Genomic DNA, 20000 nt, shown 5'->3' on the forward strand with positions numbered 1-20000 from the left:
CTGGCCAGGGAGGCGGACCGGTTCGTCTTGGCCATGCCTCAACGGTCCCCCGACCTGCTCGCTCCCGCGGCCGCCCCGCCACCCGACCGTCGCAGGAGAGCGAAGGATGACGCCAGACCTTCTGGCCAGCAGGGTAACGCTGCGGGCCATTGTTTCTACCACGCCACTTTTGGCGCCAAGGCCAAACGGTGCCGCTCACCCTGCACCTTCGGACCGACGGGAAACGGCGGGGCCGGCGCTCAGTAGTGGCCCTGAGCGCTGGCGTCACCAACAGGCTGCTCTTCATACAAGACACCGCCTCTGGTCGCAGTTTCCTTTGTGACACAGGTGCCCAGTGGAGCATCATTCCGGCAGAGAGATCGGATATGGCGAAGGAGGAGCGTGGTCCGCAGTTGGCAGGCGCGGACGGCACACCTATCTGCTCTTACGGCACTAGGGCGGTGGACGTGTGCTTCGGAGGGCAATGTTTTTCGTGGGATTTTGTCATAGCGGCTGTCACATTTCCCCTCCTTGGTGCGGATTTTCTGTGCGCCCACAACCTGTTGGTGGACGTGGGGAACAGGCGCCTGGTCAACTCGCAGACTTTCGCTTCATTCGCCTGTACGCAGGGGGAGGCGGTCTACAGCGGGTGGTCCAATACGCTCGCCGAAAGTGACCAGTACCTTCGGCTGCTCGCCGAATTCCCCGACCTTACCAAGCCCACCTTCTCCGCGCCCACGGTGAAACACGGAGTGGAGCACCACATCGAGACCGAGGGGCCTCCCCTCCACGCCAGGGCCAGGCGCCTCAACCCGGAGAAGCTGGCCATCGCCAGGGCGGAGTTTGCGCATATGGAGCAGGTGGGCATCGTTCGGCGCTCGAGCAGCCCCTGGGCGTCTCCCCTGCACATCGTCCCTAAGTCAGACGGCGGGTGGCGCCCATGTGGGGACTACCGCCGCCTCAACGACGCGTCCAAGCCTGACCGCTACCCGGTCCCACATGTCCAGGACTTTTCAGCGAACCTGGCAGGCAAACGCTTCTTCTCCAAAGTGGACCTGGTACGGGGGTACCATCAGGTGCCGGTGCACCCCGAGGACGTCCCTAAGACGGCCGTAATCACGCCATTTGGGCTCTTCGAGTTTCTGCGGATGCCGTTCGGCCTGAAGAACGCGGCGCAGACCTTCCAACGCCTCATGCACTCGGTGCTCCGGGACCTACCATTCCTCTTCGTCTACTTGGATGACATCCTCGTCGCAAGCACCACGGAGGAGGAGCACCTGTCCCACCTCCGGGCCCTTTTCACACGGCTCAGCCAACATGGGCTGATTGTCAATCCGGCGAAGTGTGAGTTCGGACGGAACGCCATCGACTTTCTCGGGCACCGGGTCTCCGCAGAGGGGGTGACCCCCCTCCCCTCGAAGGTAGAGGCTGTCGCTGCTTTCCCGCGCCCCAGCACAATCAGCGAGCTCAAGGGGTTCATCGGGATGGTAACCTTCTACTATCGCTTCCTCCACCACATCGCTCACATCCTGCGGCCTCTGTACGATGCCCAGAAGGGCAAGACTCTGAAGCAGCCGGTGGACTGGACGGCGGAGCGTGTCAAAGCCTTTCAGGACACCAAGGCGGCCCTGGCCCGCGCTGCCATGTTGGCCCACCCCTCGCCCTCGGCACCCACTGCTCTCACCACGGACGCCTCTGACTTTGCTGTGGGAGCGGTGTACGAACAGTGGGTTGGGGACGCCTGGCAGCCTCTTGCATTCTTCAGCCGCCAGCTGTCTCCCAGAGAGCAAAGGTACAGCACATTCGACAGGGAGCTCCTCGGGCTGTGGCTTGCTGTCAGACACTTCCGTTTTTTACTGGAGGGCCGCGAGTTTACGGCCTACGTGGACCACAAGCCACTCACGCACGCCATGTCCAAGGTGGCGGAGCCGTGGTCCGACCGCCAACAGCGCCAGCTCGCCTACATATCCGAGTTCACCACAGACATCCAGCACGTTGCTGGGAAGTCCAACCAGGTCGCGGATTGTCTCTCCAGGGCGGTGGTTGGTGCGGTCCAACTGGGTTTGGACTACGCGCGCATGGCTGCAGACCAGGCCGCCGACCCCGCCGTCCAGGCTCTCAAGTTGTCGGACACAGGACTGCGCCTAGAAGAGGTGGTTTTCGGTGACGCAGGGGCCACGCTCCTGTGCGACGTCTCCATGGGTCAGCCACGACCGGTGGTCCCCGCCAACTGGAGGCGCCCCGCCTTCGAGGCGATACACGGCTTGTCTCACCCTGGTAGGAAACCGTCCTCACGGCTGGTGTCAGAGAAATTCGTCTGGCATGGGCTCAAGAGGGATGTGAGGGCCTGGGTTGACACGTGCATCGCCTGCCAGCGCGCCAAGGTGCATCGACACGTCAAGGCCCCCCTGGAGCAGTTCTCTGTGCCGGAGCGGAGGTTCGATCATGTAAACGTGGACCTGGTAGGGCCGCTGCCCCCCTCGCACGGATACACCTATCTCTTTACCATGGTGGACAGGACGACTCGCTGGCCGGAGGCAGTTCCGCTCTCCTCAACGACAGCCCCCGACCTGGCCCGGGCGTTCATCGCGGTGTGGGTCTCCCGCTACGGCACCCCTGCTGATCTCTCCTCTGACCGTGGCTCACAGTTTACTTCAGAGCTGTGGGCAGCGGTGGCGGAGAATCTGGGGGTCAAGCTCCACCGCACAACCGCCTATCACCCGCAGGCGAACGGGCTCTGTGAGCGTTTCCATCGATCCATGAAGGCCGCCCTTCGAGCCAGCCTCACGGACAGCGACTGGCTTGACAAGCTGCCGTGGGTCATGCTGGGGCTCAGGACAGCGCCTAAGGAGGACCTCCAGTCGTCGTCCGCTGAGCTGGTGTTTGGACAGCCGCTGCGGGTCCCCGGTGACTTCATTCCCAAGTCAACGGAGCCCTGGTCCGCCGCCGCTCAGCGCGCCTCCCTGCTGGACAGCGCCAGGACCTTCGTCCCGGTCCCGACTACGCAGCATGGTGTCCCTACTTCGAGGGTGCCCCCGGAGCTGCACTCAGCGAGGTTCGTTTTCATTCGTCATGATGGCCACAGGACTCCACTACGTCCTCCTTATGACGGGCCTTTCCGTGTCATCGAGGCCGGAGCCAAGAACTTCATGGTTGACATGGGGGGTAGGCCTGAGTGTGTGTCCGTTGATCGCCTCAAACCGGCCCACTTGGACCTTGAACTGCCCCTGGACTTGGCCCTGCCACCGCGCAGAGGCCGGCCTCCAGTCCTACCTCCCCTGCCGCGCCCTGGCCATTCCCCCCTCCGACCCCGACAACCCCCCGCAGCTCGCGAGCCCCCGGTCGTCGCTGCCCCCCGTCCTTCCCTGCAGGAGGACGTGATGGGCGATGTCACACCTCCTCCCGCACCTCCTGACTTTACCTACGATCGTAGGGGCCGGGCCATACGCCCTCCTCGCCGTGAGGATTTCCAATATTGAGGTGAACACTGGGGGGGCTGGTGTAGTGACTACATTATGGGTTCATGTTCTCCTCTTACTGTTGGTTGTGTAGTGGGAGGGAACCAGTTCTGGCACTAGGGGCAGAGGGGAGGATTATTAACGTTGCACCTTCCTGTTTAGATACACGAGTTTTGGTAACCATTTTCTGGTCCTGTACTGAGAGTACAAGTTGTTGTTTTGATTAAACAGTTATCATTACGTTGCCTACGTCTTTCCTTTTTCCTCCGGCACTACAATATCACCTTTCCCTCCAGTTTCAGGAGATTCATGATACTTTTACATACATTTATTCACATGTATTCACATTCGCATGTTTGCTCCACCAACCAGAATTGGATGTATTTTTTCTTTTTTTTCTGTAGACCTTTTATTTGCCTTTTTACAAGAGCATATGGAAATGAACATTTAAGAGTGTCGGGTTAGTGGTCTGTTTCCATTTAACAGGTTTGATTTCATCCCAACATTTCAGTTAAGTTTCTCGCATGGGGACGAAGCTTGCGGGCACATTAGCCCCTCTCGCCATGTACTGTAGCCCTCCCAAAACGGGTCGTGTCAACAAATGCATTGGATAGAGAAGGGGAAAAAAGCTCCTCGAAAATAAAAGCGGGCGATTAGATAGCCACCTTGGGGCCGGGATAACCAGTCGAACGGGTTGAAGGAGGTAGCTAATTATTGTGAATGCGGGACTTTGGCAGTATTAACTTCTCTATCTGATGCCAGGTATTATTTTTTTGTATCTGTGTTGTTGTTGTTGGCCCTGTGAGTTCGTTCGTTCGTTCTCTCTTTCTCTCTCTCTCTCTTTCTGTCTTTCTCTCTCTCTCTTTCTCTCTCCCGGGAGCGGTGGGTGTATGCCTGCCGTCCGACTGCCAAGCAAACCGATTTAGTCACACTCTGTTGCCATTTTTCTTCTAGAACAATCGCATTTAGCCCCGTATCCGCTCGCCGGGGCCTCTCCAAGTCAGCCCTCTGACGTACCGTCAGGGGATCTCAGAGAGGGGGTTCCTAAAGAGATCTAGCCGGGCCCCTTGGCAGCCCAACCCGGTTTATTTCTCATTTAGCCGGGTCCGGAGAGCCCATCACCCGACCCTTCTCGGCCTCCTGGTCTGGAGGCGGATAACTGACACAAAGCTGGAGACATGGAGCATCCAGACCCGTTATCTCACACATCTTTATTAGCGCCACATGTTGATAGGCTTGGTTTATTACCTTTCTTACTGAAAAGTAAGTAGAGAGGCCGCATTACATTACTGTGTGTCTGTGTGTGTGTGTGTGTGTGTGTGTGTGTGTGTGTGTGTGAGTGAGAGAGAGAGAGAGAGAGAGAGAGAGAGAGAGAGAGAGAGAGAGAGAGAGAGAGACGGAGAGAGACGGAGAGAGGGAGAAGGCATCAGTTCCAATTTCAAAATGATTGCCAAAGCAGTGTCAATGTGAACAATCCAACTTAATTGATGTTCAATTGCAGTCTGTTATCTTAGAAACACATAACAAACACATATGCAACATGACATTTTCAACAAAAAATGAGGTTGGCCAAACTACCTTCATTCAAAGGAACCCAATGTTAGAAAACATCAAAACATGAAATGATTCACAGAAAGAATGAGAGCCTACAAGTGTACTGGAACAGGCACGGTGAAATACATCTACATCGATATAGCCTACTGTATAACATTAATAGAGACTCAGTATAGCAAATACTGTATTTTTGCCTTCATTCCACAGTAAGAAAAAGAAGCCCCACATTGCCCTATTATGACATCAGAGGGTACTCTCATAAATAAAGTCGGTAATTGAATGCACACCTAATTAGGACGATACACTTTTGGCCCTTTTGAGTTCCAAACGCATCATCTTTTAGTTGTTTTTAGGCTCATTAAATGAGGCTCCGCTAATAATGACCAACATGTACATTAACCACCAACCCCACTTTAATTGTAATAATGAATTATTCTGAAAATAAAGTCCTTTTTAAAAAGATGAATAAAAAGACAACAACCCCGACCCTGCTTGATTAAGAGTAAGAGAAGTGTGCGAGTCAATTGGAGGGTTCATAATGAGAGGGCTCTGGAATGTGTTAACTTGTTCTAAATAAACCTACCATTAGCATTTTCCCTTTAAACGGAATAATTTCAACTTTGATATTCTTAATTGTGCTTAAGGGCTTATTCGCTTTTTCCCCCTCGCTCTCCCTCAAACCCTTTAGACTCCCTCTTAAGGCCCATGTGGTGAGTATCTTGGGAGGACTTTTTAACTCTTAATGGTTGCCTTTTATTCGTAGACTCTGTAATAAAGAGCGTGGTAGGCGAAATCCTTTTTTTTATGAAACATTAACATACACATACAGCAATAACACCCAAAGTGAACATTATTTTAGGCAGGTAATGTTTAAAATCAACATATTATCTATTCATTTAGCTTGAGAAAACCCCAGCCCCTATGTAAAGATAATGCGGCGCACACAAACCGCTGACGATGAAAGTGATCAATCATATTTAACATTGACTTTCAAATGGACTCAGACAGACAGTTCTGGAGCAGGGGGGGAAGCTGTACTCCACTGAAGAGAAGAAAATAGATAGAGTATGCCGATGCTTTTTTCTCTGCTCTAGGAGAGAGAGAGAGAGGTGGGGGGCGGGTGGCTGTGAGGGTACAATGGGGAGGGAAGACAGGGGATGGGGCAAAAGGATCCTAGCTAAGCCTGCTCGGAGCAGTGCGGTGAGGCCCTGTCATTTACATGTGGCAGCTGTTAGCCAACAGAGGGTACTGTTGCATTACAAGTCCGGGAGATGTTCCTCACAAGGTCCCCCCGCCCCATCGCTCTTTCTCCAACCCCCCCCCCCACCCCCCTCTCTCTTTCCCTCAGCTAACTTTTAACTGTTTTATAGGATTTTTGTTCTGTACATTGATGTATTTCGTTGGGTGTCACTGTATTTGGTTTGGTTGGATGCTACAGTGTGAGTTGATTACACAGAGAGGCCTATCAATTGTTATTAGTCAAACAATAAAGAATTAGAAAACAATGCCATGCTATTTAGAATTTCTTCTCACAGTTTCTCGGTCCTCAAACCTGCATCTGGACAAATAAACATAAATATCAGTGGGTCGTTTGCGAACAGTTGGTCTGAAAGTGATCTTAAAAATCCAAAGGACACCTTGACGTCTTTTAATTAAACCGTAATCGCCCAGCAGAGGCATTACACAAGGAAAACGGCTTAATAAGCATTAACATAAAACCATACTATATTATATATATATGCAAATGAAAGAAGGGCAAAATCAGGACATTGAAAGCCAGGGAGTGTCGACGTCCTCATAACTTACACTGATTGTCCTTAGAGAAGAATGGCCTCCTAAACTTGAAATAAGGAGAGGAAATGATGCAATCGAGAGGTGACTGCACCTGTCGACCATCTGACTAATGGGCCAATCAGAGTGGAAGGACGAGGAGCACATTCCAAGAGGCCCTCGCCATGCATGGTAGCCAACTCCAAATGGACAGTACACTTCTTAACCCTGCCTAATGATGAAAAGCTTTGACGAGCAAACTTTTCACTCTGACACCGCTATGAGCACGAATATGGCGTTGTTTCTTCTTCTTCTTTTTTTATGTTTGAATTCAAACAACACAGTGTTTGTACACAGACAATAGAGTAAAACAAGCGTATATGTTGAGTTCAGATGAGATAAGACAATTGAACTATGAGGCTCATGAGGCATTTACAAGTTATATTCTTTAATAATCAATAATAATAATCAATCCCAAGCAATTTAACCAATTCCAGAGGGATTAACCTATATCAATAAAGTTGTCATGTGTGTTCAAAAGTACAAAAGTCCTGTCACTTTAGTCAACATTAATTATGTTCTGTTCTGTTATGCGTTGCTAATGAATGTTCATTGTTTTCACACTTTCAGAATGATCTGCACTATAAATGTCTTAACTCACTGAGAAACCTGTCACAATCTATCCCAGTGTGATCATGCAGTCCAGGTTGACATAGGTAGGTTTACATAGCGTCAAATGGTGGTTTGAGAGACCACAACAGTCAACTCAAATCTTAATCCCCCCTATCCCCCGCCATAATACAAAAAACATTGGCATCAACCGTAGTCTTTAAAATGACAATACATACATTTCAACTTAACACTCAGGGCTGAGTATTATGAGGACAAAGTGGTGGAAATATGCTTCCCAGATAGAGGTGGGTGTACTGTTATGTGTGTGACAAAGACATCATTTGGAAGAACCTGAGATCCTTTTTCTTGTAAATGAGCATGGGAAATCTATTTATATCCTCCCACTGGTGCTGCTGGAGAGAGAGAGAGAGAGAGAGAGAGAGAGAGAGAGAGAGAGGGAGAGAGAGGGAGAGAGAGAGAGAGAGAGAGAGAGAGAGAGAGAGAGAGAGAGAGAGAGAGAGAGAGAGAGAGAGAGAGAGGAGCTTGGCTTGGAAGACTGTCAAGCTGGTAACTGAAGACAACCCGAATAGCAGTCGCCTGTGCCAACATGAGCCGTGAAGAAGAAGAAGACGAAGAAGAAAGAGCAAAGCCACCGGTACCGACAGGCGAATGGAAGAAGAGCACTCCTCAAGGCGATGCAGATGAGGGACTGAACAAAGTATAACAAAGTCCAAACACATTCGCTAGGCCACTGTGGTTTGTAAAAGAGCGCATTTTCCACGTCTCCACCATCACCACCACCCCCATCCCCGCTGCCACCAGATGAGGAGATTTGCCTGGGCTGACAACACCTGGCAACAGAACAAACCATCTCCTTTTAATCTGAATGCGAGAGGGAGGCTCAGTTAGTGGTCTGTGTACTGTAGGAGGGGGGGTGAGGTGGGGGGGGGGGGGGGGTTTAGGATATCCAAGGCCCTTAGGTTCCCCAATAGGTGGATGAAGATGTAGATGGGATGAGTAGCTGACCCCCCGGCACCCCTCGGAGATAAACACGAAAACAACTCTTAGAGATGGAGATGGCGTGAAGTCTCGATGTACAGTACGGATTAAAACCAAGCATAAGGGGAAATTGACACAGGGTTTTTGCAGTGTGATGCCCGCAAATCCACCAATGTGAGAGATGTGTGTGGACTGTCGAGATGAATTTTAGGCAGCTATAGGAGTTGGCATTAGAAAGTCAATAGAGAGTCCATAGATCATATCACTCCGGTTCTTCAACAACTCCATTGGCTTCCTGTTAAATACTGCATCGATTTCAAAATTCTGCTCCTCACTTTCAAGGCCCTTCGCAATCTTGCACCTCCATATCTCTCCAAACTCCTTCACACCTATACTCCCTCTCGGACTCTCCGATCCTCTGCTGCCTTTCAACTCACTATACCGTCTGCCCGCCTGACCACTATGGGGTCTAGAGCCTTCAGCCACTCTGCCCCCCGTCTCTAGAACTCTCTTCCACAAGACAATCCTGCCTGAAAACCCACCTTTTTAAACTGGCATATTTTTAACTGATTGTTGTTTTTAAGTCTTTTGTTTTGTCTTGTTTTGTTTTGTTTTTGTTTGTTTGAATCACTGTTTTAACTTGATCTGTTGCTTGTTTTTAATTATGCTTTGTAAGGTGTCCTTGAGTGCTTTGAAAGGATTATTATTATTATTATTATTATTATTATTATTATTATTATTATTAGGCGGATGGGAAAGGTAACCATGCAGTTTATTTACAACTTTTGTATGTGTTTTGTGAAAGAAACATCTAAAATCTCTTACAGGTGATTTGATATTCCTCCCTCCACTAGGAAAAGTCTCTGAAGCGTTTGGTTGGCCAGAATAATTCTCTTTCCTAGTAGTCCACTAGTACATTTAATGAAGTCTAAGACGGGCTCATTGTAATGTGTAGAATGGAATGAGGAATGGTATCAAACATGAGGAATGGTATCAAACACACATGTTTGATACCACTCTTCATTCCATGAGCCCACCCAACTTCTACCTCCACCAGCCTCCCCTGATGTCTACCATCGTTGGCACAGCTCAGACAGACCACTACTGTACTACTACTATTTCAAAGTGACCAGAGAGACAAAAAAAAAGACATTGCCAAGAAAGAGAGTACATTGTCCCCCAAAAACCCACACATCGCTGGGTGACTTGATGGCAGGGATAGAGGGGGAGAAGGAGAGAGAGAGAGGAAGGAGAAGAGGGAGGGAGGGAGGTGGGATGTAGGTTGAGTGGGAGTGTTGGGGAGAATCTGCAGCCCAGCATCACCCTGTATATCATAACCAGATGGTTCGCCACAGCACAGACTACACATGATCTCTCATCTGTTTCACTGTAAGCCTTTAACCCAGAACCCAGAACACTGACAAAGACCAGCACCTCCTCTGCTAAACCGATGGAGAAAACTGTCCAGTTCTATGTTAAGCATTATATTTAATTTGCATCAAACACGTCACATGTATTCAAGTCATTTCAAGTTCCTCTGTTATTTATTTATTTCGATTGATTTGTTAATAATGTCCCGAAGTACTTTGATTCTTAAGCTGAAGCTCAGACCCTTCTTGGTCTCTGGACACATACACACACATTCATCTGGCACACATGCACACATGCATGCGCGTACACACATACACACACACACACACACACACACACACAAACACACACACACACACACACACACACACACACACACACACACACACACAAACACACGCACACACACACACACACATACACACACACACACAAACACACGCACACACACACGCACACACTCACACACACACACACACACACACACACACACAAACACACACACGCACAAACACACACACACACACACCATTCTCCCTCACTGTCACTGTGGCTTGCATTTGCCACCCCCCCCCCCCCCCATAGCTGCTCAGGGATGGAAAACAGACGTTCCCCCAGTAACCAGCGCGTCGTCAATCAGCTCCCACTAAGACATGCAGAAGATTACCACCACAGCACCATGTTGGGAAGAGCTGAGCTGAAACTGAGAATTTTACTAAGTGCCTCTCATGTGTGTCTCACAAGCACTGGAGCAGGCAATGGGGTTGCAGAGCGTGGACACTACATAATCTTTTCAGTATATTGCACATAACATGGTGTGAAAAAAGCTATGTTTTTTTGTTGTTGTCATTTTTAGCCCTTTTTCAGTTTCACTTGGAAGTATAGCTATACTGTAATTGATAGGCTTCTTTCTGTTTGATAAGTCCTTGATAGTGTAGGTGACTGTAGACGTGTAGCTGTTATAATTTGGATCTCAACGTTTAGAATAGGGGCAAAGGGACTACTAATATGAAACGCGTTTTGTACGTGTTTATAGGTTCGTTCGTGGAGAGAGTAGGTTACGATAGCAACACACTAATCTAACATTCAAGAGGTCACTAAATCCGCCGACATGTTGTGTTATTGGTGTCATTATCAAAGCTTAATTCATGCAGCAAACAACTTGACAATTGTTTTTTATTTGCATGAAATTCACGTCAATATTGAAAATAAGGAATAAGAATTGAGCTATCCTGTATACACGTGAATTGCGCACAGGTGAGTGATGCATTGATCGACCTGTGAAATCTAATTAATAGTATTTCAAGCTCTGAATGTGTTATCATGTCGTTTTCTAGGTCATGATACTTTTATCCAAGCATCTGACTGAATAAATCAGAATTTATCAATGAATCTCAACGTAGAATTAACACTGATAAATAAGATTTAGACTACAGTCGGCCTGTACACTTTTTGTTTAAACCTTAATAAAATAGGGCCTACTGCAGTTATGACTAGCCTCATCAACATTTAAAAAAAAACATTCTTGAATTGAATGTGATTATTTTCAGCAAGCAGAGCTAATATTACTAAGTAAAACGATTTGATCAAAAAGTATCACCATCAAATCTGTTAACCTATTTCAACAACAATTTGCCAAGCGAAGGCTGATATGGTCGAATGTTTGAAAAGAGAAAATGTCAGAGCTCACATACTTGATTTTAAATTAGATAACTTTGTTTTAAATGTTCTGAAAAAAAGCCTACAAGTGTCTCCCAACACTAAAACGTCAAAAGCGCATAAAGAAGCAGCAACTCTTGACCATAACCTGACCATGTCACGCAAGGGTCATCCACTTATTATATTTGAATGACCTTAATTATGAGAAAAAAAAATAACACACAAAGTGCCGTTGTGACAATTGGTCATATATTTGATATGACACTCATATTTTCACGATGAATGGGTGGTGTAACTGTCCACTATATGGCATTTTTTTTAAACACATGGACAGTGAATTCAACGAGAAAATGCATGATTTGGACATAGCCTATCTCAATATCATAACATTATAAATGAAGTGACTTTTTTTTTCTTAGCAGCGCGTTTACTCTCGCGTCTCTGTAAAGCCGAGGCAGGCAGCGAGCGGCTCCGTCCACTGATGCTCTGTGAGCCTCGGCGGCGCGCTACTGTCCATGCCTGGTTGCTGGTGGTGATCCGATAGTTGTGAAAAGCCACCACTAGTCGCCCCCAGTGCTCTTGCAGTCTCCAATTTTCCTTTCTCACTGTAGACTTAACGTCACGTCCGCACTTGAACTTGAATTTTATCCCATTGTACGGAGGCAGCCCGAGCCACAGAGAGACAGAGAGCTCGGGGGAAGCAGGACTCCGCCATCTTCACACTGAGAGTGAGAGAAAGGGGAGAAAAAAAGCGCACAGGTCTTGATTTATTGGGAAAGGAGGTGGCAGTCTGTGTCCTCCGCTCTCCACAGAGCCGTACAAGGGGCGAGAGCACTTGGAGTTGAGGAGGCTGATAAAGTACAGTACCTGGCATTGCGTGCATGCTCTAGGCTGCCTGCCTGTGCAGTGTGCACCCACAGCAGAAGTGCCCATCACTTGGCGATACCCAAGTGCACGAGAAGAAAATTTGGATTCATAATTTTCTACAATTTTATTATCACTTATTGTCCTTTTCTTCGTCCTGAAGAAACTAAATCACCGCGGTCCACAGGCTGAGCCAGTGACCGGACGCAGAGAGGTATACCCAGCGTACCCGAGCTGTCAACGCGCGTACTGACCATCGCACTCTGATTCCCTTTCTCAGAAGGTGGAGGGACACTCGTCTGGGTTTGATCCGAACTGTCACTCACAACAAACGTGAGACATCAAGGATAATATTCCCCACCTTCTGCTTTCTTTCTTTCTCTTTTTTTTGTACTCGGACAGATCTCACTCTTCTCACACCTTTGCCAAATGGTGTGAGTCAGAGAGAAGCGCGCTGAAAGCGAAAGGTAGCCGGTCTATCCGTGGTCTCGAAGCCACCTCTCACACAGGAGCGCTCGCAGAGTGGACCGAAGGAGAGGCGAAGCGCAAAAGACACTTAACCCGTCTCCAACACACACCGAGGGACCACTAGCCTTACATCAGCACGACGCTCGACCCACCCACCCCGGCCGGCGGTCCGAACGCAGGAGCAGCCTCGCTTTTGTGGAGGTCCCATCAGGAAAAGTTGAGGGACCCAAAAGGAGGAGGCAATAGGAGGGAAACGAGCCGATCCTTTACAGTGCAGGTCTCCGGGCGATGCCACTGTAGATGCCAGGGCAATGTCCCGTCGCAAGCAGGGGAACCCACAGCACGTGTCACAGAGAGATACTACAGCACGTAAGTACCGGTGTTTTAGTTATTATCACACAAACCGATGAATATACCATTTTCTTTGGAAGTTCATAAGATATTTCTCCGACTTTTGCCTCTCTTATAGACATTCCGGCAATTTCATAAACTTCAGTGCATGGGGTTATCAGTGAACAAGTGCGTGACATCTTGGGTTTGAACAGAATGTGTGGGCTCACTGCGTGATAAATACCGATATTGCACACAATTACTAATTTCCATAATTAGCCTAAAGATAAAACACAAATCCATGATTACTTTTACTTTATAACCCATTACTACTTTTTTATTTATTAAGATGTTATAGCCAAGCCTACTATATTATTTGTCTAAATGAAATTAAACTCATAGGATAAGAGTTTAGGGTTACTTTAGAAAAGGCGTCAACAGTTAGAAAATGTAGCTATTTCTAAGCAAGTCTATTATATAATTCTGCCATTTAGAATGATGTATGACCATCTAATAAATTAAGTCTGAAGTTCATTGTTCGGTGCTGTTTAGGCCGTAGTAGATTCATTAGCTGCAAATTAAACTTGTGTGAGGTGACGCAGAAAAGCAAATACTTGACCTGGGTAGGAATGGATGGAGTATAGACATTTGGGGGATTTTAAGCTATATTTGATCTGTTATGTGGATATGGAAGATAATACAACTTCTCTAAGTCTTCTGTAGCCTGCCTTGTCACACGGGTTTAAGTGACCTTGTAGCCCGCTCTTAAGCACTTGAATACTCTCTTGAAGACATTCATTTGCACCGATACAATTCTAAAAAGAGTTAAGTCACAATAATGAAGTGACACATAATTTACAGACAGACGTGACATTTCCTTGCTATCCAGGCAAAATGTTGTCTGTGGCTACAGAACGAATACATCTCAACATGTTTAGTGGAATTAAAACATAATACCCCCATTTCACCAAACCACAAAATCTGGACCAAATGTGGAACGCCGATAGCCCCTTATCTCTTGCAGCGGGGTTCTGAATGTGTATGTTAGGATAAGTATGTATAAGACAATTTAAATATATAAATATGATATAGTTGTTCTCCTCCCCTTGCTCCAGAACTAGTCAGTTCCTCGCGGCTTCCATCTAGGTAAGCCAGTGCATGCCACCAACCTTATTGTTTGAGATTTTATGTTTTATATATCTGAATTGAATTTTTGTAACGCGTTGTTCACAGCTGATTTATATCAATAGACCACGCAATATAGTCATAATTAGCTATAGTTCTAATTAGCTACCAATGTAGGCTATTACGTGGCAATTTCCAGTTATTACCTATTGTGGGTTATTGATTGAGTTATTCATAGAGGCTACGTATAATGATGTTTGGTGTAGTCTGATTTTCATGGTCTAGACTAGAGGGTTTGGTGCTCCTCTCATCCCCTGTATTCTTTACATCTTATCTACATGCACTTTTCTCCAATGTATCGCCACTGCAAATAGGCTTTTGTGCTACTACAACGTCTATACATTGAAGACGTTAATCCTACTACCAGTTTATAGTAAAACACACAGGCTTTGACAGATAGATCCAGTTCGTGATCTTAGAATTATAAGGTTCTATCTCCGTTTAGGGCAGTTCAGAGATATTGAGCTTCAAAGTTTTTACATTCCATTATGTTTTGTGAGATGGAACCTTTGTATTTTATGAATTACTAACTCAAAAATGTCAACATTTTAAAAATAACACCACACAGGCATTAATAAACACCTAATGGATCAGATTATGTAAAAAAACTCAATTTTGACAAAAATGGAGATAGAACCTTATAATTCTAACGTCACGAGTTGTAGACAGTGTGTAGGCGACCAGTGAACAGTAGGCGTAGGTAGAGCGGCGGGCTGCATGGAGCGCCTGTCTGTCCTCTCGGAGCGCAGCCTGCACCGAGGCACCGCTCAGCCGTGAAAGGTAGCTCGGGGAACACAGAGGTGGCAGGAAACGCGGACATTTTACGAGAAAACCGTTATCTCTATTTCGTGGACTCTTTAAGTCGTGATGCCTCTGTGTAAGTCAAAGAAGCATTCTTTGACGAAGTATTTAATTATAAATATTATAAGGGGGGACCAGACACATTGTGCCTGTTGTGGATAATATAGTGTAGTGTCATGTGGTACTTGTGTGATAGACGTGTTTTGTCAAATTATCTCTTAATGCGTTTGGAAACAAAGGCAGCCCTATTCCCATTTTGAATATCACTTCTGAAGATATGAGAGAGAGTCCAACTTCAGTGCAATTAAATCCATCCATCATGTTTCTCCTAGTGCACTCTAAAGTAGTCTTGGAAGTCTAATCCAGCTAACTCAGAACAGAGGCCGGTGATGTAATCTGAATCAAATGTGTTTTGTGTTGTTCAGGGTTAGGACTGTGTACTCTGCACATTCTCTCCCACACACCACTCTTACTTTTATGGGCTAATCATTTTTTCTGCTGTGCGTGTATTTGTACGTGTGTCATTCAGTCTGTGTGTGTCTCAGAGTATGTTTGCATCCTTGTGCCTGTTTCTTTCAGTGTGTGTGTGTGTGTGTGTGTGTGTGTGTGTGTGTGTGTGTGTGTGTGTGTGAGAGAGAGAGAGAATGTCAGTCAGTCTATCTCTGTGTGTCTGCCAGCCGTATGTGTGCATATGTGTATATGTGTGCGTGTGTGTGTGTGTGTGTGTGTGTGTGTGTATTCCCCAACACTGGCTCATGATGTTCCCTGGACACCACTTTGTCTATGATGGCAACAGTCAGTCAGCCATAATTTATCAAAAACTGAGATTTTTCCTCTGGCCAGTAACCCCACACCGTTCATCCACTATTGTTGTCATTGGCATGCAAATTGATTCAAATAACAGCACTGTTTTGTTCACAGAGGGGCAAGCACGGCCATCTTACTCTGACTAAACTCAGCAGGAGACTAGACCAAACACTGAAACAAAGGTTCAGAAATATGATATATTCACATGCATATGTCATCTACATAACTTACCATACACTACCGGCTTATTGAGCAGTGAGCTATAGCATTGCTAATGTATCAGTCCTATACATATCAATTCTGTTCCTAAGCTGTTTGAGTTTGTGTGTGTATGTGTGTGTGTGTGTGTGTGTGTGTGTGTGTGTGTGTGTGTGTGTGTCTTCGGATAGAGGAGTGCCCTAACATCGAGAGGGAAGCTGATGTTTTTTATACTACTGACAAGCTGATGTCAATATTCTCTTCAGACAACCCTTCTCTCGATGGAGCGTAGAGAGGTACACACACACACACACACACACACACACACACACACACACACACACACACACACACAAGGAAGGCTCAGTAGTGTCCTTTGCCTCCCTGTCAGAAAGGGAAGGAATGTGTGTGTGGTCAGATTGTTAGATCGGCTATGTGTGTGTATGTATGTGTGTGTGTGTGTGTGTGTGTGTGTGTGTGTGTGTGTGTGTGTGTGTGTGTGTGTGTGTGCGTGCGTGCGTGTGTGTTTGTGTGTGTGTGTGTGCGCATCACTTAATGAACTAAAGTGTGTGGCGCACACACACGTGAATGAGCAGAACACATCTCACAATCTTCGATAAGAAAACTTGATAAGGGAAGGCCTTGAATGAGTTGTGGATGTTGTAGTTGAAACATACTTTCACTTTTCACTTCAGAATAGAACGGCTAGGGGAATATCAGTCTTTTGCATGTCAAACCTGTCTGAAAAATTGTATTCAATACTGAATTATGGCTCAGAGGAGTCAGCTGCTCACTGAAGGTATCGTGCTTGTACAGAATATTTCATAATTTATGTGGATGAGATGCAATGGGTTTTTGGATTTATGGTCCAATGCACACACCGTACACAGAACATGCAGGCATGCATATGCAAATGCACACATGTGAATTCACTATCACACATGCACATACGGCGTCACCCAAATCTGCATAATTTTTTCATGCACTATTAGGATCACATATCCATTTGAACCAAACAATGTTTCATGCGGTGAGACCAATTTTTTGGGGGGTGGAGTGAGAAGTTTGTATATTAAGATATTCAAATGAGATCCATCTATTGAAATATCTCGGCATCTCGTTGCAGTCACACAAAGATATTTATGAGAATTGCCTTGAAATATGAATGTGAAGCGTGGTAGTGAAAAAGTTGTATTGGCTTCCTTATCTCGCTTCCTTAGCTTTATGGGAGAGGGGTTTCGGAAAATGTGTGTGTGTGTGTGTATGTGTGTGTGTGTGTGTGTGTGTGTGTGTGTGTGTGTGTGTGTGCGTGTGTGCATGCGCTAATCAACACATTGTCTGTGGTATTTAGTTGGAGTTAACTACCGCTCTTCCTTGAGATTATATGTTCAGTCTCTTTGCTTTCGAGCCAGCTTTTACAAAGGATCGGTTGCACAAGTTAATTTGTATGTGTTTTCAGCGTAGGGAGAAGAGAACTGCAAACTTTGCAGTGTTGCACTTCAATAGTTTTACTGGTCTCACTGCCTGAGGTTGTATGCTACATTTCGAACACATATTTTTCTTTGAGCTTAACGACTGCTGAATAAGTGTGAAACATATCCAAGGCCTGCAGGAGAACGCTCTTTTTGAATCTTTTCGTGTGAAATCTGAAAATGCAAACGCGATCAATTGTACTACATACTATGACTAAGCTGCAGTATTTTATTTTCAGTCCAAAATGTATGCCATTCATAGATGACATTTTAAGTCTATGCTTATGTTTTAATTGAAGTTCGAATATTTAATTGTGTTAGTTATCAGTAAATGCACATTTTCCACTTTTACTTTTATTTGTAGGGTTAGGGTTGAATTGGACATCATTTCAATGTGCTTTCAACAGTCTTCAACAGTCATGAACATTTATGGTATTTTTCTAAACTACCACAGCAAAATAACAAAAACTCTTCCGTGAACCAGTGATTTATAGTTAGCAGATGAAAAGTGTTGAGAGGCCCTATTGTGGCTGTTAACATCCACGCACGCACACACACACACACACACACACACACACACACACACACACACACACACACACACACACACACACACAAACACACACATATGGGACGCCAAGAGATTGGGATAGAGAGAGAGAGAGAGAGAGAGAGAGAGAGAGAGAGAGAGAGAGAGAGAGAGAGAGAGAGAGAGAGAGAGAGAGAGAGAGAGAGAGAGAGAGAGAACGAGGGAGCGACGTGTGTAAATTGCAGCCGGCCACTTGAGATGCATGTTTCCCTTTGGGCTGTCAAAAAGGGGGGCACCCCACTGTGCATGGTCTTTGTTAGGGAGCGAGAGCCTTGAGAGCTGAAGTCTAGGAACCGGCGCTCATTTGGAAGTGTGATAGAGGTGTCACAGTCAGTGTGTGTGTGTGTGTGTGTGTGTGTGTGTGTGTGTGTGCATGCATATGTGTGTGTGTATACCGGCGAAAATGAACATCTGCATTGGGGCACAATAAGTCGTATACGTTATTTAAAAAATACTTTATCCCCCGAAATGATGACTGAATATGAATACACTCATTGCTCAATTCTGCCTTTTTGTCTGGTTATAGCTCCAAAGCCGGATGATTGCCCATGTGATTTGGAGCATTATGAGTTTCATAATTCTAATATAATTCATCATTTCTGACAAAGGGGCGTGAATACTATTATTACGTGCATTTGGGGAACCATGAAATATCAATTCAGAATATTCACAGCTTAGGACCTAAAAGATCAACAGAGAAATCCCCTCGTATTGTGTGTGATGGGTAGGTGTGTTATTTACCTAAGAAGCCTGCCTGATGTCATCCGGCATTGTTGTTGTGTGTGTGAGAGAGAAACACAAAAAGCATCTTGAGAGCGGGTTGAATAATTTAGTTGGAAAACAATGGCTTCAAAAAGCCATGTCTAAACTCATTCGCCTGATTAGGAGAAGGGCGTTTGCCTGTCCAACTGCCATCCGCAACACACACATCCCCCTTGCTACGAATACCATCTGAAGAGCACACCCTGTCCCTGTCTCTTTCTCTCTCTCTCTCTCTCTCTCTCTCTCTCTCTCTCTCTCTCTCTTTCTCTCTCTCGCTCTCTCTCTCTCTCTCTCTCTCTCTTTCTCTCTCTAGGGATAGTGGACTTTTCTCTGTCTGTCTGTCTGTCTGTCTGTTTGTCGGTTGATCATTCATCATTGGACCTCTTGGTTCCCTGTCTCTTGACTTGGTGACTTCAAGCTTGTCTGAACCTGAACTGTTCCAATACTTCCTATTCTCTCTCTCTCTCTCTCTCTCTCTCTCTCTCTCTCTCTGTCTCTCTCTCTCTCCCTCTATCTCTCCCTCTCCCTCCCTCTCTCTCTCTCTCTCTCTCTCTCTCTCTCTCTCTCTCTCTCTCTCTCTCTCTCTCTCTTTCGCTGGCCGTGCTACCTTCCACCTGCTAGGGGGAGCTCTAAGGCTGTGAGTGCGGGTGGTATGCACTAGTCATAGCGAGAGAGTAGAAACACACATTTGTTAATGTGTGTGTGTGTGTGTGTGTGTGAATGTGTGTGTTTGAGATGGGGGGTGGGGGGGGGGTTGCTAGGAGTTGTGAGCCGTAGCAGTGGCTTCTCTGACGACTCTCAGCGTGGAGGTTGCAGATGATATCGGCATTAACACACACCACGTTTAGATTCCAACTGTCAACGCCTCAACGCTGGCAGCTGGCTTTACAACATCCACAAACCCTCTCTCTCTTTCTCTCTCTCTCTCTCTCTCTCTCTCTCTCTCTCTCTCTCTCTCTCTCTCTCTCTTTCTCCCTCCTTCTCTCTCTCTCTCTCTCTCTCTGTCCTGGTTGTATCATAAAAAACCTCACCAAATCCTCTACTTGTATTGAAGCATAGTAAAGTTACAAAATACACCAAATGATATACGATAAATACACTTAAAAACACATACATACAGTA

At 46.4% G+C, this 20000-nt stretch overlaps 1 protein-coding gene across 1 annotated transcript in view; it reads left to right on the plus strand.

Annotated features, from left to right (window-relative positions):
- Positions 1 to 13045: 13045 nt before the first annotated feature.
- bcl11ba (BCL11 transcription factor B a) overlaps positions 13046 to 20000 on the plus strand; it is a gene marked incomplete at both ends in the record, with an annotated part of 54379 nt that continues 47424 nt past the window's right edge. The window contains one exon of the mRNA XM_080538902.1: positions 13046 to 13103. Coding sequence (XP_080395028.1) covers positions 13046 to 13103 — 58 coding nt within the window. The remainder of the gene's footprint in view (positions 13104 to 20000) is intronic.

Source organism: Nansenia antarctica (genome assembly GCF_963989245.1).
Source record: "Nansenia antarctica genome assembly, chromosome: 1".
NCBI lineage: Eukaryota > Metazoa > Chordata > Actinopteri > Argentiniformes > Microstomatidae > Nansenia > Nansenia antarctica.